This window comes from Rhinolophus sinicus, chromosome 8 (assembly GCF_057876585.1).
Source record: "Rhinolophus sinicus isolate RSI-liver-muscle chromosome 8, RSI-T2T, whole genome shotgun sequence".
NCBI classification, from domain to species: domain Eukaryota; kingdom Metazoa; phylum Chordata; class Mammalia; order Chiroptera; family Rhinolophidae; genus Rhinolophus; species Rhinolophus sinicus.
This window is the reverse complement of record NC_142508.1, coordinates 8,921,456-8,945,539: the sequence shown is the minus strand read 5'-3', so window position 1 is coordinate 8,945,539 and position 24,084 is coordinate 8,921,456. Positions and strand designations below refer to the sequence as shown.

General features: G+C 38.9%; 1 protein-coding gene and 1 long non-coding RNA gene across 8 annotated transcripts in view; one reads left to right on the top strand and one right to left on the bottom strand.

The window, feature by feature from the left end:
* BRAF (B-Raf proto-oncogene, serine/threonine kinase) overlaps positions 1–13,440 on the bottom strand; it is a 121,579-nt gene extending 108,139 nt beyond the window's left edge. For 3 of the 6 annotated variants that reach the window (XM_074315265.2, XM_074315268.2, XM_019749853.3), the window contains exon 1: positions 13,096–13,439. In XM_074315265.2, coding sequence (XP_074171366.2) covers positions 13,096–13,227 — 132 coding nt within the window. In that variant the 5' untranslated portion in view covers positions 13,228–13,439. Of the gene's footprint in view, positions 1–13,095 lie in introns of all 6 variants that reach the window. The other 3 variants (XM_074315267.2, XM_074315266.2, XM_019749855.3) reach the window with 2 other exon arrangements.
* LOC141567573 (uncharacterized) overlaps positions 9,720–24,084 on the top strand; it is a 59,623-nt gene continuing 45,258 nt past the window's right edge. Inside the window, exon 1 of one of the 2 annotated variants that reach the window (XR_016021906.1) lies at positions 9,720–12,284. This is a non-coding gene — a long non-coding RNA (uncharacterized LOC141567573). Of the gene's footprint in view, positions 12,285–13,697; positions 14,606–24,084 lie in introns of those variants that run through there. The other variant, XR_016021907.1, reaches the window with a different exon arrangement.

Here is a 24,084-nt window from a genome sequence, read left to right as displayed (position 1 = left end):
GCCAAAGAGCATCCCCCAGTTATCGTGACAATCAAAACACTTCCAAAAGCCTCCTAGTGTGGCAGGCTCCTCAGTTGAAATCACTGAAAAAAAGATGGGGTGGGGGGTGAGGTGGGGCAAGGGGGTGGATTCTAAGGCAAAGAGCCAGAAACAACAGAATGCATTCTGGGGAAACACAAGAATTTGATATTAGAACAGCATTTCCTTAAATGTATCACAGTATATTAATGCATTCTACACATAAGCAAGACTCCATAGTCAAGGAAGTTTAGAAATATTCCAATTTTAACAAGTTTCTTTATTACAGTTCTTTTCAATCTTTAATATGCTGATATCCAATTGTGAAATCCCAAGAGGGGAGCATAGTAGTACAGGGTATCTCTTCCTCACCAAATCGATTCAGATACTTTGTTGATGAATCCCTTGATATTCAAAATGCAGAAATCAAATTAAGATTCAGATAACACAATATGACCTAATTATGTCTGAACTCAGAAACTGAACAGGTTAGACAGTGGGGAACTTTTACAATTTCCCAAAATTGTTCAATATGGAGCCTACCTATCGTAGAACACTTTGGGTGGTTAGTAACCCATAATACATGCTTTGTGCGATACTGCGTGTGCTACAGCATTGAGTATGCGGCAAGGATTGCTGATGGACATGGGTGGAGAGGCAGGAAAGAGCAAGACCACAGGGCTCCCTGACTAAGACATGCTACGGAGTGCTAACCTGCTTTAGAAATTTGATTTCATTAATAACCTGGAGCATAGACCTCCCCATCTTCATCCTTTCCCTCACCCATCCTTGGAACAAAATATCATGGGATCAAAACATCACATAAAATAAAAGCGCTTACTTTGCTGAAGGGGAGAACTGATAATTTTTGGATTCACCATGGTAAGACCAGTTCCTTTCTAAGATTGACAACTGAAAATAAAATATAGGCCGGCCCGGTGGCTCAGGCAGTTAGAGCTTCATGCTCCTAACTCCGAAGGCTGCCAGTTCGATTCCCACATGGGCCAGTGGGCTCTCAACCACAAGGTTGCCGGTTCAATTCCTCGAGTCCCGCAAGGGATGGTGGGCTCCGCCCCCTGCAACTAAGACTGAACACGGCACCTTGAGCTGAGCTGCCGCTGAGCTCCCGGATGGCTCAGTTGGTTGGAGCGCGTCCTCTCAACCACAAGGTTGCCGGTTTGACTCCCGCAAGGGATGGTGGGCTGCGCCCCATGCAACTAGCAACGGCAACTGGACCTGGAGCTGAGCTGTACCCTCCACAACTAAGACTGAAAGGACAACAACTTGACTTGGAAAAAAAGGCCTGGAAGTACACACTTTCCCAATAAAGTCCTCTTCCCCTTCCCCAATAAAAAAAAAATCTTAAAAAAAAGAAAATCTAAAAGCTTAAAAGGGACCAAAATAAAATCGAAATGGGATATTAAAAAACAAACAAACAAAACAACACTGGGCTCAAACCAAACCCAAGCAAATGTTGTATTTAAGAAAACTCGCTCAAAAAGTTTGAATAAAGAAAGCCTAATAAAGCTCATTCAACCAACTTTCAAGAAACATTTTCTCTGGTCTGGTATAAAAACTGTTCCAGATCATTAAAAAAAAAAAAATCTAGAAAACTAATCAGCTCTTTCTAATAATGCTAATACCAAAACTGGGTGGAACAGCACAAGAATCCTATAGACTAATTGCATTTATGAAAAGAAATGTAAAAACCCTAAATAAAAACCTGTTATTAGCAAATTGAATTCAACGATAAATTAAATTATGTACAAAACTATTATATGACGGTTGGTTCTCAAAGTCTGATTCCAGGATCAGGAGTGCCAACAGCAGCTGGAAAGGTGCTTTTGTTAGAAATACAAACTACCAAGCTCCACCCCACTGCACACTCTGAATCAGAAACTCTAGGGGTGGGTCCTAGTCTTTTTGAACAAGACTTCCAGGTGATTCTGACGTACACTTTGACAACCACTGGTCTAGGGTAACTTAGCAGTAGCACTGCTGGTTGTAGAACATCAATTATTTTCCAAAGCAGTTCTTCCCATTCACACTCCCATCCGCAGTGGAAGAGCTGCGACTGCTCCCTGCTCCGACCGATGCCTGATACCATCAGCTGTGTCGTTTCTGCCAGCTTAGCCTGTGTAAAGTGGCCTCTCCAGGTTTTAATTTCTAGTCCCGTAATTGTTAATGAATCTTTTCATGTATTTATTGGTCACTTCAATTTCTTTTTTTAAAAAAAACAAATGCCTGCTCTGGGTTTTGCTTTTTATTTCTACTTGGTGTTCTGTCTTTGTCTTAGTGATTCAGTTCTTTACGTATGTTTTTCATACCAGGCTTCCATTCATTGTGTTGTGGTAGGTCACCTCTAAAAGGATCCTCAGTGAGTTTCACCTCTTGGTATCCAGGCCTTTGTACGACCTTTTCCCCTTGAGTTGTGGGCTGGACTTATGAACAGAATATGGCAGAAATGATGGCTGTCGCTTCTAAGATTAAGTTATAAAAGGGATCTATCACTCTGGAAAAGGCCAGCTGCCATGCTGTAAGGTGGCCCTGTGAAGAGGCCCTTGTGAGTAAATTTGGAAGTGGACCTTCTGACGTCTGCCAGATCCACTTACGGGCGCACAGCAGCAAATCTTCCCTCCGTCCAGCCTTGAAACAACTGCAAGCCTGGCTCACACCTGGACTGCAGCCTCATTCAAGACCCTGAGCTACGGCCATCCAGCTAAGCTGTTTCCAGATTCCTGACCCGCAGGAACTCGGAGATCAATGCTTGCTTTTAGCTGCGAAGTTTTGGGATAACTTATTACACAGCAATAGGTAACTAATACATGTGTACTGCAAATATCCTCTCCTATTCTGTGCTTTGTCTTTTTAGCCTCTTACGGGGGGGTGGGGGGAGTGTCTTAATAAATAGAAGTTTCTACTAATATTTAACGTTTTTAATGTAGTCAAATTTATCGATATTTTTATGGTTAGTGTTTTCAGTCTTAAGAATTCCTTTCTAGCCTTGAGCTCATAAAAGTATGCACCCTTAAAAAAAAAAAAAAAAAACTTTCTGAGCTTTTCTTCTTAATCTTCAATCTACTAGGAATTGATTTTCATGCACAATAAGAGGTGAGGGTCCAACTTCATTTCTTTAAAATGGTAAGCAATTGCTCCAAACAAGTGTACTGTTTCCCAACCATCTTGCTATACAGCATGTATTTACCCACCTAACCTGTATAAGCACATAAAATTCATTAGCAAGCTCTACCTGTGTAGTATCACCTCTCAATTTGGTCTTCATCTTCCCTTTTCTTTTTATAGGCTTCTCAGACACCCCACAGGCTGGGACTCAAAACCCAAGCCTGTGGGACCCTCAAAGTTGGCCTCGCTCGCTCCCCAAGGTCAAGTAACTGCTCTGGACATCACTCAGCGATCTTCCCTACCTTTCTAACAAGGCTGTAATCCAACTGACATCTTAAAGATCTATCTAAAGTAAAACCTGTCTATTTCTAGGAGTGGAATTGTTGGGCTGTATGGTAATTCTATTTAGATTTTAGATTCTATATAGATTTTTGAGGAACTGCCACTAAGAATAAATAACCCAACACAAAACTCACAATGAGATACCAATTCATGCCCATAAAATGGCTGTGATCAAAAAGGAGGAGGAGGAGGAGGAGGAGGGGGAGGAGGAGGAAGAAAGAAAAACAAGTGCTGGTGAGGATGTGGAGAAACTGGAATCCTCAAGCATTGCTGGTGGAAATGTAAAGGGAATGCTGGCGAGAAAACAGTTTGGTGGTTATTTTGATATATTTCACAACACAGATGGACCTTGAAAACATTGAAGCTTAGTGAGATAAGCCACACACAGAATGACAAACATTGTATGATTTCACTTACATGAAGTAAATCCATAAAGAAAAGTAGAATGGAGGTTACCAGGGGCTGGGAAGGGAGAAAGAAGGAATTATTTTTTAATGGGTAGAGTTTTTGTTAGGGACGATAAAAAATTTGGGGTGTAGTAGTGGTGATGGTCATACAACACTTTGAATGTATTCAATACCACTGAATTGTACACTTATGGTTAAGACGATGAACATTATCTTATTTATATTTTACAATTTTTAAGAATCAAAAAAATTGAGTATTAAATGATTCCCTCATCTGACAAAATGTATCACTCAGGAGCCAGTGCAGAAAAGAAAAAAATCACTTTAGATATTTCAAACCAGAAATGCATTTACCACAAGGACTAAGATGCTTACCATCAAAAGTGCGAGGGTTGGGATCAGGAGTAGCCACCGCACTGGGGAAATAAAGGACCTCTGACTATATACAGAGGGGGCCAAAAACATGTACACACATTTTAAGAAAAGGAAAAACCTATATTAAAATTATAATAATATATACCGATGACAAAATATGAATACAAGTCATGTGTATACATTTTTTTGCCACCTCCGGTATATCCATGAAGTCGGAATTACACCCTGGAATACTCACTCCACACACCTCAACTGCTTCTATTCACGCAGTTCTTACAACTTTGCGAACCAGCCAAAACAGCAGCAAAACAAAGCTTCCCTGTCCTTCTAAATTGTGGGAATTCAGCTCACTGATAAAATCTAAAATCTAAAATCCACATTTGATGAAAGGGAATTCAGGAAACACTCTATATATTATCATTTATAAGATATTAAAGTATTTTAAAAAGTGAAAATTGGGATGTATTTGATAATCAATAGCATATTGTGGTTAACTGGCAATACTTTATTTTAGAAAATGGTGAATCTTAGAATCAATAATATCTTAAATTCAATGAAAAATGGTAATTTTAGCATTCTAATTTAAATTAAAAAAGAGCTCTAAAAGTTATCCAAATAAAAACACATTCTCATATTGTCTTCTAAAAGCTTTATATTTTTTCATTTCACAATCAGGCATTTAATCTACCCAGAACTTGTGAATACTGTGAGGTAAAAGTCCAAATTAATTTTTCCAGCACCATTTATTGAAAGGGCATTCTTTTCTCCCTAATTTCCAGCATGCATCTGTCATATATCAAGTCACCTATAAGTATAGGTTTTCTTCTGTTCCACTGGCCCATCCATCACTAGACTACTGGTGACAGTATCTTAATTACTATACTTTGTAACGAGTCTTAATAACTGGTAAAGCCTGTCCTCGTATAGTGTCTTCTTTGGGAGTGTCTTGGCTACTTTAGCCCTTTATTGATTTTCCGTAAAATTTTAGAATCAGTTTTTTAAGTTCCACCAAAACAACAAAACCAAAAAACCAAAAAACCTTACTAAGGTTTTGATTGGGATTATATTAAACATACAAATCCATTTAGAGAGAATAATATCTATACAACATCAAGTCTATCAATCCACGTACATGGTATTTTGCCCCAATTATTAGGTCTTATAGAATTCATTTTAATCAGGCTCCTAGAAGTCTTAGGCAAGTTTTTAGACTTATTCCTGGGTACATATTTTTTATGTTATTGGGAATTATACTGTTTTAGATTTTCGTTTCCTATTTGTTGCCAGAATACAAGTGATCTTTGATTTTCCTAATCAGCAATCGTGTGAAGCGTATTGTTTCTAATAATTTGTAGATATTTTCAGATTTTCTAAATACATAATCATGTAGTCTGTGAATGATAGTTTTCTCTCTTTTCCAATTCTTACGTTTTTAAATTTTTTTTCTCTTAACTTAGTGAAAGTCAGGATATCTACTAGAACTTTGACTAAAAGAAGTTACAATGGATGATAACCTTCTCTCTCCCAATGTCAGAAAGAACACTTTCAATACTTCAACATTAAATTTGATTAAAAAAAGATACTGTTTATCACATTAGATTTGCTTCAGGTTTTATGATGAATGAATGCTGTATTTTATGAAGTATTGTTCACAACTATTCAGCAGATCATCTGTTTCTTCTCTAACCTGTTAAGATGGCAACACCTACAGTAGTCGCCCCCTTATCTACGGTTTTGCTTTCCAGTCTCAGCTACCCGCTGTCAACTGCAGTCCGAAAATACTAAATGGAAAGTTCCAGAAATAAACCATTCATAAGTTTCAAATTGAGTGCGTTTCTGAGTAGTGTGACGAAATCTCACATCATTCCACTCCCTCCAGGGAGGTATGTGGACCACCCATTTGTCCAGCAGGTCCGTGACAGACACACTCCCTGCCATTCAGTCACTTGCTCCTGTCTTAGTTATCAGGTTGGCTGGTGCGGTACAGCAGAGATTCTCTTTCAGTAACCCTTACTTTACACTTAGTAATGGGCCCCAAGTGCAAAAGTAGGGATGCTGGCAATTGGGAGATACAAAGAGAAGCTGTAACGTGAAAATACATGTATGCATAGGGAGAAAATACTACATGTAACGTTCAGCACTATCCGCGGTTTCAGGCTTTCACTGGGGGTCTTGCACTATATCCCCGGTAGATAAGGGGGGACCACTGTACACAGAGAAGCTTAAATTAAGTGCCAAACTCAGACGTAGGAAAATCATCTGCAACAGGTATCAAAAACTTACAGCGAACGCATTCCTCATGTACAATAAAACTTAACCTGAGATGGAGTAGTTTGCTGTTAAGATGAGCAATACGGACTACATGCAGGAAGAATATCTGGGGGGGATATTTTAAATGTTAGAAGCAAGACATGTAAAAACTAAGAAGAAATGACCATTTTTAGTGGTTGCAGAACAGGAATGTAAGGACTATACCGAATCATAATCTCTTCCCTATCTGAAGTTCTCTGACATCATTCCCACGGAAACACAATAATCTAATGTGTAAAAAAGCAATTTTGAATTACTTCGTAATAGTTAACAACGGTACTTTACCTTTTATAGTACAAAAGATATAAAGGCACTAACTGTTTGGTATTCATAGAAAAGATAGGACACTTTATAATAAATGGGAATTAAATTACCTTCATACAACATTGCCAGAAATTATGTTAATAACTGTAAAAATCATACCTACTTAAGATTCTTAAATTAATAATTATTTGTTTCCTCTAAGCTACAGAGATTTCTAAGTAGAAAATAATAAACTTTATAAAAAGAGGAAAAGGGATTAGACCCAAGTTGACAATATAAAAAATAAAGGTTCTAATAACAATTTACAATGTTACTGCCGAAACCAGTAATCCCCTTTAAATTAAAAGTACATCTATAAGCCCAAACAGAAATTTACTTTGCAAAATAAATGCTGTAATGTAGAAAATACAGTTTAAAAATCCTAGGTCATTGGAGGACTAACCCCTAGCTGTATTTTAAACTGTTTCAAAATACTCAAAGGTAAGTGACTAATTCAAAGCATCCTAAAATTTTATTTAATTTATGCTGTTCCAAAAATAGAAAGTTAAAATTTTCAGGTTTATTAATTTAAAAGTTATATTTAGTGCAATAGAATATATAAAACAAGAGTAGAGTATTTCTCAATTTAAACACAATGAAAACATCTTTTACAACAAGGAGATACATAAAAAAAACACAAAAAAATGCTAATTTTGGAACAACAGTAGAAAATGGTCTGCCAAAATGTTATGTTTCTCTCTCCCTGGAGCATTTTCAAAATCCAAAAGGTAGGGTAGCCAAACACAGTTGGAATAACGCTCCTTACAAGGTGAAGAAAAACACCTGGACACTACCGTATCTACCTTTGCAATTGTTACAGACCTTGTATTGGTAGATAGTGCTCTATAAACACATTTCCTGATGTTTTGTTTTTTAATCCTTCAGTGAAAATCATGACCAGAGCTTCTATAGAAGATATAAAGTTAACTGAGCTCAGAGCAATTTTTATATTCTGTATTGAGGGTGTTCCCAGGACGCAGAAAGGCATGTAATTTACAGGGCATCAATTTCCCTCTCTATATGCATAGTCTGGATATGGGAAGGAACAATAATAATAGTTTTATTAAGCCCAAGAGAAAACATGGAAACCAAAATAATCTCAGAGGGTAGAGGGGAGAAAAAAAATAATTGCTTAATGTTAGGGTGGAGGTTATATTAAGCGTTTCTTCTGACTACCATGCTAATTATGTATGACAGTAAATTAGGCTGCTAGCCAAAAGAAAATGAAAAATAAAAATTACCTCCCAGAACATGTTAATTCCTTAACCAAATATTTAAGGAAGAAATGGAACAAATGAGGCTATATTTTTGGTTCTTATAGCATTGCTATCGGTAACATGACTACAAAAGCCGCAATTCACCTAAAACCACAGAAAAATTCCTAAACATGCTCATCTATTTTGAATTCAGAAGTTCTACAACTACTTCTAATCCTGACTTTACAGAATATCCAACATAGGTAAAACAGACAATGAAAATGAGCAAAGGTCTTAAAACAATTTAACTTCTGAGGAAGACAAAATCTAGTAAGGGATACTGACAATAGAGGTTTATTTTAATGATGATTTGAGGCAGGGATATAGGAACCAAAGGAACACACTGGATTTCATAAAACAAGGGAATTATGACACAAAATGTTTGCTAAGTACTCAGCTAAATTGACATCAAGATGTCAAAGGAAACAAAATGCACTTTTGCAATTCTAACGGAGAAAGCTTTGTGATGGGAGGAAAAGGAAGACCAAGGTAAGCATCAAGTGTTAGAAAACGCTAAAACAAAAAAAACCAATGTAGTACATACAGCACAGAGAATATAGTCAATGGTACCGTAACAGCTGTGTACAATGTCAGAGGGGTAGTAGGGTTGGTGGGGTGATCACTTTGTGAGAGGGGTAAATGTCTGATCAGTACATGGTTTTGTACACCTGAAACTAATAAAATTAAATTAAAAAGCAAAAAACCCCAACCTGCTCCTTCCCTTCCCTCTCTTCCCTACCACTCAGGGAACATAGGTTTCCAGTTGTTATGATGGGATCCTAATTCATCCTAATCAGGAAAGCAGGGGACAGGGAATCAAGAACAGTCAGGCTTCTCCAGTCTGTTATTCTAACGTATTATAATTTTTCTGGCCTATTATCCAAATACAATTAAATCAAGTTTGCTCCCTGGTTTGCTACATTCAGAGAGTCAACCACCCAGCCCCAATGTTCCTTTCTTATCTGTTTACTAACAATCAATTCCTTTAATAACCAGCATATATATGAGACCGATATCAGAAGAGATTAATGGATGCCCAGAGGAAGGAGTACATTAAATGAGAGAGAAAGAGTACAGAAAGGGAACACTAGAAAAACCAAAGACACACAGCTATTTTATAGTTTTGCCTAAGAGGCATATTTTGTCCACCTTCGAATATATCCAGGCAAGTATTAACAGCAATAGCCAGAGCTGCAGAAGCACGTACCTTAGTGGGACTTCCACTTATTATGGGTATGATGTAATCCAAGTTGGTCTGGCATGGTTCATTAAGATATGTTTTAATACAGTAGACTTCATCATAAAGGAGATTGTATTCCAGAATACTGCCTAGTCAACGCATTATTATAATTACCGTTCTTTTAACTAAGATTGGCAATATCTCTTAAAAACAATACAATTTTAATTGTAATGCAATTTGAAGACACTCCCTTCTACAGATACAAGAATAGTTAATAAATATCATACCCTGTTACAACACATTTTTTCAATAAATGTATTTATTATACTGTATAATCATATTATCCCATATGATACCATATGGTCATAAAAAGAAAAAAAAATCAAGGGAATATAGATGGTCAGAAGTAAATGTTTAATGCCAAAAGAATAAGCACATTCATTTGATAAATATTTAATATGCTTCTGTCATTTACCAGAATATTCTATTTTGAGCATCTACAAAGTAATACTTACAAATGTAACACATGAAATTTGTTCACTTCCCAACATAATTTTAAAAACTAAAATCTATGTTCAATGTCCAAGATGTTTGATAACAGAGCAAAAAAATTACAACCTGATATCAAAAAATATTAGTTTAAAAGTCACAGTATATCGAATGATATGTAAAATCTTTTGCTATATTGTTAAGTTAAAAAATGTTACAAAATCACATACACTGTATTACACAAGCATAAACAAAGAGTATATGGATATACATACACCAAAATGTTTAAGTAATTATATCTTAAATGGCAAGATCATAGATGATTTTTTTTAACTTTTTGTACTTATATCTAATTTTTCAATAACGAGTGTGCTTTCCTTTTGTAATTTTTTTATTTTTATTTTTTTAGTGCAGCTGAAATTTCCCCGAGAAAAATTAAGACAAAAAACAAAAATAACCTGTATTTAACTGTCAGGTAAGGTAAATCTTTAGAATAAAATGGGTCATTTTACAGTTACACAAGCAAAATTTTCATTTCTTTCCATGCACTTGGCAATTATAAGCTCTTGAAGTGCATATAAGAAAGAGAGTTTAATTAAAAGATCGCAGTACATTTCATTTTCCTCTAAATTAATACCAACTACAAATTTAAAATTGTTTCTGGGAGGAATTTATTCCACCATCCATAACAGTGATGTCTACACTCAAAAGAGATCCATTTTTAATCACTCCCCAATACATTTATTATCACCTCCTATAAAAAATTTAAAGGAAAAACTACTACTCATCACTAAACATTAAAACCTAGGTGTAGGAGGCAGTGGGAAACACTTCTAACTCTTTAAAATTAGTAAAAGTATCCTTATGGTTTCAGGAGATACCAATATGCTTTCTAATTATTGGCAATTTAAACTAAAATTCATCTAGCCTACAGGTTCTCACGCATTGATACGTGAGAATTTGGAAGTGTACCAAATACATAAACTCATGGTCCTAGCTCTCACCTACTGAATCAGAATCTTCAGAGAGTAGAGTTCAAACAATCTGGCCCTTTTAAATAAGATAGCAGAGATTGTACGTCCAGTACTTAACAAAAACCTTCTCTGTATCATTGCAAACTGCTCTAATAACTCTGAAACAAAGTTCTCAAAAAGGTAAACAATGTTACAATCAGAGAATTACAATTTTGTAACCAATACCCGTTAATGTATCCATTCTTCTAGATACAAGTCAACCAAACTACCCTATCGCTACAGAGTAAAACAAGCCTAGAAGCACCTGTGCCTGGTAAGACAAAGGCATATCCGATTCATGGAGAAATTAGACAGCAGATGTGACCCCTAGTATTTACCCATTAAAAACAATGTATCCTAAAAATAAATTTCCATGTCAACGGAACAAAGCTGTTTATAAATAAGAAGGAATGTGGAGGTGTGGGGAAGACAAGAGGAAGCTTTAGCAAGTTAAGTACCCAAAGCCAGGAAACAAGGCAGAATGAATGGCAACTGGCAACGAGGAAAAGGGAATAAACTAGGAAATGGAAGACAGGAAGAACTCTATCGTCAGAATCTAAGAAGTTGGAGAAAATGAATAGATATTAGAGGAAACCAGTCTGAGCAGAAATGCAAACTGTTAAGTGGAAAGTGGTATAATTTTGTTAATAAAGAAGAAAAAAATGAGAAATTTGAAGTAGATCAAATGATGGTACAGCACACATCTTGGGCATAGATGGAGGTGGCATAAGAGGATGAAAAACAAATACGTACACATTTTAAGAAAGAAAAACTGTATTAAAATTATAATACTCAATATATGCCGATAACAAAAGATGAATACAAGTCATGTTTGACTTCTGCAATTACAAGAGGTGCTCAAAGTGGTTCCCATCAGCATCCAGAGACATCTGATTATGGCGAACTACTGCTTGAGCAACACTGACCAAAGTGTCCACTTGTACACATTTTTTTTTTTTGCCACCCTCCCCCCGTATTGTGAACAGACTGATACTCAATAGAGCAAGCATGAATTTCCAAAGTAAAGATGATGAAGCAGGAAAGAGAATTGCACAGACAGAAGAAAGAATGAGACGTTATAAGAATTGGGAAACAAAATGTAAGCAGTAGGAAGGAAACTGACACGGTGATAGGAGGCTGAATAATGCAAACACAGGCTGAGAGAAGCAAGGACTAAAAAGGAAAAAGGAAAAGAAAAAAAAACTGGGACAGAAAGGAGGACAAGAGAAGGAAAGCAATTAAACCTATATATAAAAAAAATGGGTAGGAATACATAAAAAGAGGTGCAAATGCACAATGGAAGACTACCCCAAAAGCGCCCGTAGTGCAAGTGAAATCTGATGGCATCTTGACAGCTTCAGGATTCAGAAAGTCAGCAGCTCCAGAGCGTCCGAAAGGATGGGTGAAGATAATCGGTAAGGATGTCAGGGAGCAGTGGAATGAAGTCGAGGGCCTCAAGAGGACGAGGGTAAGAGAAGTGCAACAACGGGCTTAAGGAGAAGCCGAGGTCAGAAGGCCAACTGGCCAGCAGATGAGAATGGGATGCGGGGAGTTACGAGTCAGCGACCGAGCACTGACCAATATTAGGAACGGGGGACCGGGGGGGGGGGGGGGGGCTGAGACCGGGATGAAAGGGAGAGCGGAAAACTGGGGTTTACGGCTGAAAAAGTAAAGACTAAAGCAACACCAACTGCTGGGTAAAACAGGTGAAGCGAGATCCCCAAACAAGTAGAAAAGTGGAAGGAGGGCAGCAGCGGCCTGAGAAGGGAGGCAGTCCGGGCGGGCGGAGAGGGACCCGCGCGCCCCGTCACCCCCAGGACCGTGTCCCGATGGCACACAGCCCCGCACCTCGCCGGCCCGGCCCCGGCGGCGAGCCCACGCCGCCCACCGGGACGCCGCAGCCCCTTCCGCCGCCCCCCGCCTGGAAGAGCGACCGCCTCCCAGGGATGCGAGGCCGGCCCCCGGCAGCCAGCCGTGACCTTCCCGGACCGACCCTGAGTCTCGCCCCCTACCGATCGCCTCCTGCTCACCCAGCGCCGCCCGAGTCCCCCAAGCTGGGGCGCGGGCCAGGGAACCCCCTCCGGGCCATTGTGTGTGTTTACGTCGCGCGGCGCCGCATGACGGACAGGGACGAGCGGGGGATGCCCAGCTCCCATCCGCAGAGCCCGCACGAGAAGGTGGCCCAGGGCACCAGAGCCCCCCGCGCCACCGCCTTCCCCCAATAAACACCGGCCAGCCCAGCGCGGACACGCAGGGGTGCAGGGGGCGCCGGCACTCACCTCCTCCGGGATGGCGGGGTCCGCAGCCGAAGAGGCCGCGGCGCCGGCGCCGGCCTCGGGCTCCATGTCCCCGTTGAACAGAGCCTGGCCCTGCTCCGCGCCGCCGCCGCCGCCGCCGCTCAGAGCCGCCATCTTATCACCGAGAGTCGGGGCCCGAGCGACCGCTGCTGGGCGGGGAGGGGGAAGGGAGGCGGAGGGCGGGGGGAGGCGGAGGCGGAGGGCGGGGGGCGGCGGAGAGGGACGGCCCCGGCGGCGCCGGCGGAGGCAGGGCGCCTGGGCCACCTCAGGAACCGGCCCGCGGCCCCCAGCGCAGCCGAGCCTGCGGGGATTGGGGGAAGGACGCGGAGCTGGGGGCGGGGGCAGGGGGCGGAGACCACTAACAGTCGCCGCGGCAACGGCGTCACCCGCGTGTCACGGTCGTGACGTCACCCGGGTGCGTGACGTCACCCGAGGAGCGCCCCCGTCTGGAGAGGGTTCCTTCGCCGCCTGCCCACCCTCGCGCTCGGTGGTTTCCTCCGCTCCGCCGTTTCCATGGCTGCGATTTCCTCCTCGCTTCTCGTGTCGGTCCGAAGCCTGGTCTGCAAATGCAGGATTTACTACAAGAGCAGGGGTTGGTGTTCAGGAGAAGTTGAAATCCTAGAGGGAGGAGGACGGGGAAGCCCATCGCAGTGTCATTTCCATGACAACGAACGTCTCTCGCAAAAATAAGACTTGGAACCCCAAGGTGGAAACAGCCAAGTAGAATTTGCTGGAAATATATTTAGGAACAGCCAATTGGCCAGAATCATGTTTGTATCCTTTTTCATTAAAGGAATTGGCCTGTTAAAGTGGATCTAAATGGAACTCGAAAAGCTGTTTTTCATCGTGGAGGAATAACATGTTTCTTTTTAGTGTATTTTTCGTTTTGCAGATTCATTCATTGGACAAATGTCGGTGGAGTGCTTTCCATGTGCAGGGGCCTGCAGAAGGCACAGAACGTTCTAGATACCCGAAGCATCAAAACTTAAATCATTCTTATTTCCAAGAAAACCATTCAAAATATTTTAAATACTTTTGTGCCTTTCACAAACAGAATATTCCAAGGCATTCGCTGTGCAAAATATGCATGAACACAATTAAGAGAAGAACAATAAATTCCCTCGGAGAGACCCAATTACAGAATGGAATTAAACCCACTTCATTATTAAAAATATGTTTATTTAAGAGGAAAGGGGAATATTCTGGGGAAAAAATTAAGGAAGGGCAAAATAGGAATGAGAAACATAGTGGAAGTTTCTGTGAACTCCTGAGGGTGGGAAATTAATCACCAAAGGAACCTAAATATCAACTCATGAGAAGCTTTGAGTGGACTCTGCATTTTCGTACTTCCTATGACGCGGAAAGTCACCAGTGACCTCCTTATTGTGTTCCCCATGATTCAAGAGCTAGAAAGCTGTCCTACTGACCTCTGTAGCAGGATGTCTGCATATTTATAGTCGCCATGAGCCCGGAGCTGACCCTTGCTCCCAAGGTAAGTAGCTGTGTCTGAGGCTGCTTAGTTCTTCAGAATGCTAGTATCTCTCTACATCGAACGATACAAAATACAACCGATCCAATAAACATGCTTTTTTAGTATCGTTGTACTTTCTCTTCCAAGTAGGAAAGTCTCCTTGAGGATCTAAACTTAAATCAAAAGCTGACTTGGCAAAAGTGGAACAAATAAGGACGATTCTAAGGGAAAATGTCATCTAGCTGTCATTTGAAGTACCTCCCTTTACTATAAGGACATACTTCTAAACAGGCTAACATACCATCAGCCGCTCAGGGCACCTTTTCCCCTTGATTTCAAACACCACTGGCAGGTTTTTAAATTGTCTGACAGTCCTATGTCATTTTTTTTTTACATCAGACTGTGATAATATTACATCATTATAACCCTGCCACATCATGTTAAGAGTCCTAAGAATATTAAATGATGGCTTTCCTTCACAGCAACAATCTACATCTATCTTACCTGGTTATTTCTTCACAGGAGGGCTGATATCACCCATTTAATATTGATTCTTGTTAGCTTCCATTTATTCAACGTTTTCTGACCTTGTCTTCAAATTCTGGATAGCTCTTACTTGATTTCCCTAGGTCGTTCTAAAGCCCCACGGTATCCAGATGGGGAAAGATAAAGAAAGCAGAAACTCTGGAGTCCAAAGATCAGGATGTCCGAGTCAGCGGGCCACATCTTGCCTATATGATCTCCAAGCAGGGGTGCTCAGACCCCTGTTTTGTTGTTGTCGTTTTAAGCTATAAAACTAGGGTGGTAATAATGTCAACCTACCTCGTTGTATCATTGTGAGGACCAAACATTATAGTTTTGCCCCTTACAAAATATACAGTTATGCTCTCGGTCAGAATTCAGACAAGGCATAGAAGAGATGGCTTATCCCTGCTCCGTGAGGTCTAGGACCTCATCTGGGAAGACTCAGCGCCAGGGGGTGTCTCAGTGGATTGGGATTGGAATCTCCGGGAGGTGTATTTCTGCACCTGTCTGGGACCTGAGCAGGGGCAGTCAGCAGGAATACCTAAACCTATTCTCTTCATGTGGTAGAGCTTCCTCATAGCATGGGTGCCTCAGGGTGGTCAGACTTCTTGCAAGGTGGCTGAGGGCTGCAAAGGCTTGTGTTCTGTAAGCAAGGTGAAAGCTGTATTGCATGGTGTGACCTATAGCCTCCACGGTCACTTAGCATCACTTTTGCTGCATTTGATTGGATACAGGGAAGTCACGAAGTCCCACCCAACTTTAAGGAGAGGGGATTTAGATCCTACCTTTCCATGGAAGAAGTGTCAAAGCATTTATAGACATGTTTAATTTGCATGCAGATTGTGTTTAGAATCATGAACTGGCTGCTCTGTAGAAATGGCTACCTTCTCCAGAGGGGGATTCTACACTCAAATTCTCCCCCTTTCCTTACAGAAACCACGAAGACATATTTATAACATTTTTCTTATACTACCCTGGGGTGTGTTAATAAGATACAGAATTCTTTGAACTATTCTTTGTGAATTTGGTAATTTGTGATTTAATTTTTTTAAGTATGCTTTTATTCCAAGATGCACTACACTATATATGTATGCAGTATGCTACCTTTTGGCAAGAAATAAGGGTAAACTATATCTCTACATATAAAATAATGAAAATCATACCTGATAAGAGATGGGAGGTGACAGGGTGGGAGTGAGACTTTTCTCCATATATCTTTTAATATAGTTTTAGTTGGTGAGACATGTAAATAAATGGAAAAAGTAAAATCTAACTAAATGAACCTAATTGTATATGAAATTGATAGCATAACTGCACAGAAGATAATTAACTCAAGTAATTTTCATTTGTAGTTTTCTGATTTCCACTGTGTCAAATTAGCTAAGCTAGAACTGTTTCCCAGAATCCTCTTCCATCTTGTAAGACCTGCTTACCCACTCCTTAAACATATCCCCTCGGAGGGTCCAGAGCAAACTTTTCACCATGGCGGTAAGACATGCGTTTGTAAGGGTAACCATTAGAGCAACAGCTGTCATTTGTAAGCCGGAAATGATAATAACTGCTACCATTTTGATGGGACACACATTTAACTCTGTGGTGAAGGGTGCCAGCTTCTCCTTCAGGACCCCCTTGCTGTAGTTGTGGTGAGAGGCTGAGGCAGTGAGAGTCAGACTTAGACTGTATTCCCTTCTCATGGGTTCCTGCTCAGCCTCACAGATTGCACTTTATCCCTGCTTCTCCCACGTCACGTCCACCTTTTCCTTCCTGACTATCTGCCCTGAGGACTTTAGGTTCCAGCAACAGACACCTGGCCTCACACAGACTGTTTAACCAGCTCCACGTTGCATAAGCTCAAATCCCTATAATTCCTTATTTACATTCCTAATGCTTTTGTTTCTGATTAAGTATTGACCGGAATGTATTCTAAAAACAAAATGAACTACAAGTAAAGCTGTAACTTTATTTAGAAGGCTCGTTATTGGTAGCAATATGGGTCTTACAATTCTGAAACAATTTGTGTTGCTTCAGTGTCGGATAGAGCAAATGAGCACCTATATTGATTTTGGGAGTCAGAGTTCTTAGGTGGAAGAAGTAAGAAACGTGTGGAACACAGAAATTGAAGAACCCTGTGGTGTTGGATTTGAATTGGAAGTAGCAGTATTAATGTAGGGCTGAGGTGAAAAATATATGGACACATACACACACATACATAGACATATTGTATAATTTTTAAAAGAATATATGGTAGTTAATACATAGAGCAGGAATGATAGAATTAGAAATATGTGTAGTATGTAAGTATATATACTTATAGGTATTACTATATAAACCAAATGAAGTACCTATATACAAATATATGTGTATATACTTAGATACTATATAGTATATATATATAATGTATGTAGATGTAGGCATAGATATGCATTCATATAGTCTTAGCTCTGCCCATCAAAACAGACGCCTAGGAATAGTAATAAGAACCCCTGATGCCTGGATCTTGATTTTGAAATGCCATTCTCCATTACAAGTAACGAGGGCTCCTTTGAGAAATAGCTGATTCCAGATCTGGGGCAGGAAATGTATAAATTGAGCTTGTACAGGATGCACCTTGGTGTACTCCAGAGCAAGGACATGATAGAATTAGAAAATCACCATTTTGCAACCACCAATGTCATAATGACTCCACGTCAGGACCATTAATTGTTGCTAAAACTGGTGAGTAAAAGACTGCTGGGGAACAGGGCAGTCTTGTGCTTTTATAACACCACCACACAGACCTCTTACTAATTATAAAGTGAGAAGTATACATTTGCAACGGAGTGATGTGGCAGTCACTAAATTAACCAAACTATTATTACACTTAGCATTGCCAATAAGGGGTCAATTCAGCAACATTATGTCAGTCCTTATCTATGTAGTATTTCAGCCAAAAAATGTTTAACCTGAATGTAACCATGAGAACACAATCAAATCCAGAATATGAGACATTATATAAGACAACCGACTCTAACTCTTCAAAAATTCAATATCATGAAAACCAAAAAGTCAAGGGCAGAAAATCAAGGAGACTAGTCTAGATCAAAAGAGATTAAAGAGCTCTAACAACCAAATGCAATACACGAAACTTAACTGAATCCTGGATAAGAAAGTAAGCTATTAGAGACAGTTTGGGGACAACTGGGGAACTTTAAATATGGGCTGTAATGTTTTGTACAGGCAATTAAAAACTTGTTAGCCATCTATTACTATTAATATTGCATTAAGTTTTTACCTTCTTACATTATCTGCCTGGGATCTATTCCTGATAAATCTAATTCGGTAATGCCCTTTTTTTCGTGATACCTTAGAATTAAACCATTTTGAATCATGATTCATAGATGCACAGATAATAAGAGACAAATTTTTCCTGTGTCTCACTCAGGTTTTAATAAGACCCTGTAATGTATCTTTATGTTTCAAGTAGGAATTTTCTCATATCTTAAATTATAGGTATTCTTATAAATATGTATTTGGAATACACACTTTTTTTATTACAATCATTTGCCGCAAAACCTATCCTGGTATCTTCTTGTTCTTAAAATATTTTTATGGTGTCTCATTGTTCTTTTCTTCATTTCTTCATTCATTCAACAAATATTTATTGCATACCCACGGAGTGCCAGACACTATGCTAGGCTTTTATGTAATCTGAACAATAATGAGAGTCTTAGATTTTTTGTTTATTCGTTTTAACACTTATTATTGCTCTGGAAGAACCTTGTGTACAGTAAACTGTTAAAGAGCAAATCTCTAATAATACCCAACTTTTACAGACATCAAAACTTCTATTATTGTTTTAATGTCTCTAATGCCAATTTTCAAATCTGCGTGTTGCTTCTGTCTTTGATTTAGGTGTGAAAACCTCTCTATGTGATCTGGCTTCCTACTTCACAGAGAAAAATAGAGGCTTAAAGATGTGAACTCTCTAGCTTCCAGCTCTCCCGAGTACAAACTTGTGAGCCTATCTGTTCCTTCTTAATTCTTTCCTACCTCACAGTCTGAAGCATCACTCCTCATTTGATGCTGTTGGCTGTTTCCTTTTTCTCAAAAGTCTGTTACCCTAGATTTCATGACTCCCCACACTGCTGGTTCTTCTTATAAAAGATCAGTTTGTTCTTGATTTCCTTTTTGGGGTCAGCTTTCGCCATTTTCAGTTTAACTGTCCATGTAACCCCGGGTCCAACCTTTGCCCATTTCTCTACTTACAGAACTTCTACTCTCTTACCTGTTCCTTTGGTGTTATTTACAACGATGACTAATACGTTTGTATCACATCTAGCTCCATGTGGCCTTAACCTGCAGTTTCCAACTACCTCCTAGATGTCTGCACCTGACTATGTCACAAGTCCCAAACTGATCTCTGCAATCCCCGCTCTCTGCTTCAACAGCTGCTCACCCTTTATTATTTCACCCAGAATACAATGTCAGTTGCACCCCCTGGAATTGGGCCTGGCTGCCTGGTCCTGGGAAGCAACCCTTTAGGAGACTCCCAGAAATACTTACAGGCTGCTTCACAGACTCCCCACTATCAAACCGGTGGAGACTCAAGCCCCTGCGATTTTGAGTTCTGAGTTACTATGTCCTCATTTTATTTATTTGGTCTGATGACATCTGGAAATCCTGGTTACTTAGTTTTATAACACTCTTGTCAGGCATTTTTATGGTCCCTTATACAGGGGCCCAGCTGGAGTCTAAGCAGGGTTCCAGATTCAAATATATTTGGAGGACTGGTGGCACGTACTCACCAGCAGCCCATTTACCTGAAGGCTTGGAGTGCCTCGTAGGTGGGTCAAGGACCATAAACCAGTGTTAAATAGAGTGATTCTCATAACAGTATAGTATCCAGTATTTAGATTGTTTTCCATTTCCTCAGCTCTCACGCGTACATGAGTTTTGAGGTAAATCTGCAAAAAGGACACATTTAATGTAAATCCATTCAATAAGGAATGTACAGCAGGCTCCAGTGGGAGAATCACAGTGCAGATCATTCTGGAATGAGCTTGCTTTATGTTCTGAAATAAGATATTATTTTCTTCATTTAAATTCTGTGCTTTTCTTGTCAAATTAATCTCTCAGTAATTTAGTTGTTTTTCTTCTATTGTGAATGGAGTATTTCACCTCATTTCCTTTTCTAAATGCTTTTTAAAAGAGTAGAGAAAAACCATTAACTCATATATTTATCTTTAGTCATCTTACCAAATTCTCATTAATTCTAATAGTTTTCTTTTTACCATCATCTCTTGAGTTTTATCTCCTTTTCTCCTAATGCTTATAATATTTTTCCTGTCTTACTGAATGAACTAGCCGTCCAAGACAATGTTAAATAATAATGCAGACACAGCATTCCTGACAAGTTATTGATTTAAATGATATGGTTTTGGTGTCTTGCTATTTAAGATATTTCCTGTTGGATTTGATTAATAGTCTATTATACTAAGAGTTTCTTTTTATTTTATGTAGCATTTTTGTTAGGACTGGCTACATGATCATATAATTTTTCTCTTTATAGTTGTTGATATGATGGTTTATATTGATAGAATTGCTATCATTGAACGATCTCAAAAAAAAAAACAACAACCCCTACTTGATTATACTGCTGGATTAAATGTAATTGTTTGGAATCATGCTTCTCTATTCATAAACTTGGAAATGTATGTCTATAGTCATGAATGAGAGTGGTCTACAGTTTCCTGGTGTTTTGTATTTTGTTTATTAAATTTAGATTTAAAGTTGGCTGACTTCATAAAATGAATTAGTGGGCTTTCTATCTTTTTATTAATAGCCTGGAATAGCTCAAAATCACATTGAAATTTTAAGTTCTTTAAAGACTAGATAAAAGTCATCTAGGAATCCATCTGGCTCGGGTGCATTTTACAATGTGAGAGTTGAACACTTTTCCAATTCCATCTACAATAATTGTTCTATTCATGTTTATCATCAGTTTTGGGTCAGTTTTGTTTATATAGGAAATCGTCTGTTTATGCCCAGTTTTTGAATTTGTTAACATAAAGGTGTATCTGGTATTCTATTAGAATTCTTTTAATCTCTCTATCTCTGGTATGTCTCCTTTCTCATTCCTAATCCTGTATATTTTTATTCCCTTTATTTCTCCCTAATTAGACTCATAAAGTATTAATATTAGTCGTCTTTACAAAGAACATGTTTTATGTTATTAAAAGAGAATAATTGAAGTTATAAAGCATCAAATGGCTCTCAATTGTCTTTGGTAATGAAGAGGGACAGTGTATTTCCCCATGAGAAATATCAAAGAAACTTAAAAAAAACAACACACAAAATAGGCAAAGCAGGCAATTATATGGCAGACAGAAACCAATGGGAAGAAAAGTGAGAAATAAATATGGAGTTAAATACAATTATTTTCATTGTCATTTTTGAACTCCAAGTAAAACTTTAAAAATACTGTATATTCTATCGTGTGCTCACTGCCCAAAGTCTAGTCTCCTTCTGTCACCATATATTTGACCCCTTTCACCCTCTTCATCCTTCCCCCACCTTTGTCCCCTCAGGTAATCACCATACTGTTTGCCTGTGTCTATGAGTTTGTTCATTTCTTGCTTTTTATTTTATATCCCACATGTGAATGAAATCATATCGTTCTTGTCCTTTTCTGTCTGACTTATTTCACTTAGCATGATACTCTCAAGATCCATCTATGTTGTCACAAATGGCAGTGTTTTATCTTTTCTTGTGGCTGAGTAATATTGTATTGTGTATATGTACCACCCTTCTTTATCCATTCATCTATTGAAGGACACTTTGGTTGTTTCCATGTCTTGGCCACCGTGAATAATGCTGTAATGAATATAGGGGTACATATATCTTTACGAATAAATGTTTTCAAATTTTGGGAGCAGATATCCAGAAGAGGGATTGCTGGGTCGTACGGTAATTCTATTCGTAATTTTTGAGGACCTCCCTCCACACTGGTTTCCATAGGGGCTGCACCAATTTATATTTCCACTTGAAATGTATGAGTGTTCCCTTTCCTCCATATCCTCTCCAACACTTGTTATTTCTTGTCTTATTGGTAATAGCCATTCTAACAGGTTTGAGGTGGTATCTCATTGTGATTTTAATTTGGATTTCTCTTATAGCTAGTGAAGTGGAGCATGTTTTCACATATGATGATTCTGATTTTGTTGTCAAAGAATTTTTTAAAATTAAAATCCTTATCATTAGCAGATAAGTAAATTGCATCTGTTAACACCTTTCTTCTAAACCAAGTAACAAATCTATAAAATTTCTAATAAGGTTGAAAACATTTTTGACCAAAAAAGAGAAGGAATATGGAGGAAATGGAAACCAGGAGTTATTCACATGGAGGAAATGGTTGTTTGGTGTCTTCATTTTTTTTTTTTTTTTAGTCTCTTTATTAAGAGTATTAAAAAGTATTTTTCATGACAGCTCATAAAATAATCATGTCCAGAATACTAAAATGTAAAGTATCACTAATTAAAATAATTCCATTTAATTTAACTATTTACAGTTTTGTTAAAGTAACAGCACAAACTGCTAGTCAGTAAGGAATCTGGCATTCTTCATTGCTGCAAGCTTATGTGACAGACGTAAAAACACAAGGAAAAAAAATCACATGCACATACAGTAAAGCAAAATTATATTTTTTATGTAGAAAGCACAAATTTTACAGAGAAGGAACAACAGAGAGAATAGAACTTCAAATTAATTAAATGTATCTATTAACGTATCTATCACCATCATCAACTTCTGCTAATTCTCATCTTTTATTTTTCACATTTTAAAATAATTATTGTAACTTACTAACAGGTTACTATATACCAAGCAGTAAAATAAATGATAATCTTTTTTAATCTTCTCCAAAACACTGTAAATTTGTATTATAAGTATCTTGCTCAACATCTGTTTATGTCATTGGTCAGAATACCTATAATGAGTCTCAGGTTCCAGTGGATTAGTGGAAAAAAATCAGTGTCCATTCACATTCAAAATCATTTGTTCCTGAAAACTAGCTTGATTATGCAATGCACTAGTGGGCTTTTCCAGTATCCCTTATGCAGAATGGAGAAAAGTACATAACATTTTCGACATATATACACATACCCACACCACCTACTCTACCTTTGATACATCCTCCTTGCCCCTCAGCTCCTGCCCCTCCCTTTCCTCCCACCTCCTCCTTCTTCACCCAACCCTGGAAGCCTTTCTCTCATTCTTCAAGTCACCTTTTGTTTACTTTCTTAGTGTGAGAGTTGCATATCTGTTTATCAACATGCAAGACACATCAAAGCACATTCAACTTAATTATACCTATGATGACTGCTCCTGTGGAGTCCAGGGTCTTGGCCTGTCCTGTACGTGAATTCCCTGCACGCTCACCCAACCCCCAAAACTGGTTCCTGTCCTCTCCTGGTTTTACACATCTCAGCAAATGTAGAGATATAATTGGGCAATCATCTACCCAGTTTTCAAGCCATGAACTTTGAAAGCGTCCTTGACTCCTCTTCTCTCTCTACAGCACCCGAACCATTATCGTTACCTCTCAACCTTTACCCCCAAATCACATCCTGAAGTTACTTCTCCCCTTTTCATTTCTACCCCACTTGTCTAAACGATCATCATCTCTTACCTAGATACTAATATCATTCTAAAGGTCACCCTGCTCCCACTCTTTCCACTATGTGCTCCAGAGTTCACCTGGCAGCAAGATGATCTTTTAAAAATGTAAATTATTTTATCTTATCTTCCTGCTCAGAACTATCCAATGGTGTCCCAATGCATTTAGTATAAAAGCCAAATTACATACCCTGGCCCAGAAGGCCCTATATGAACCAGACCTGCCTTCATCTCCAATCTTCTCATCTTCCATCCTACTTTCTATTTTCTGTATTTTCTTCAGTTTTCCCCCCACTTGTTTGCTTGTGCTAATATGTGTGTTA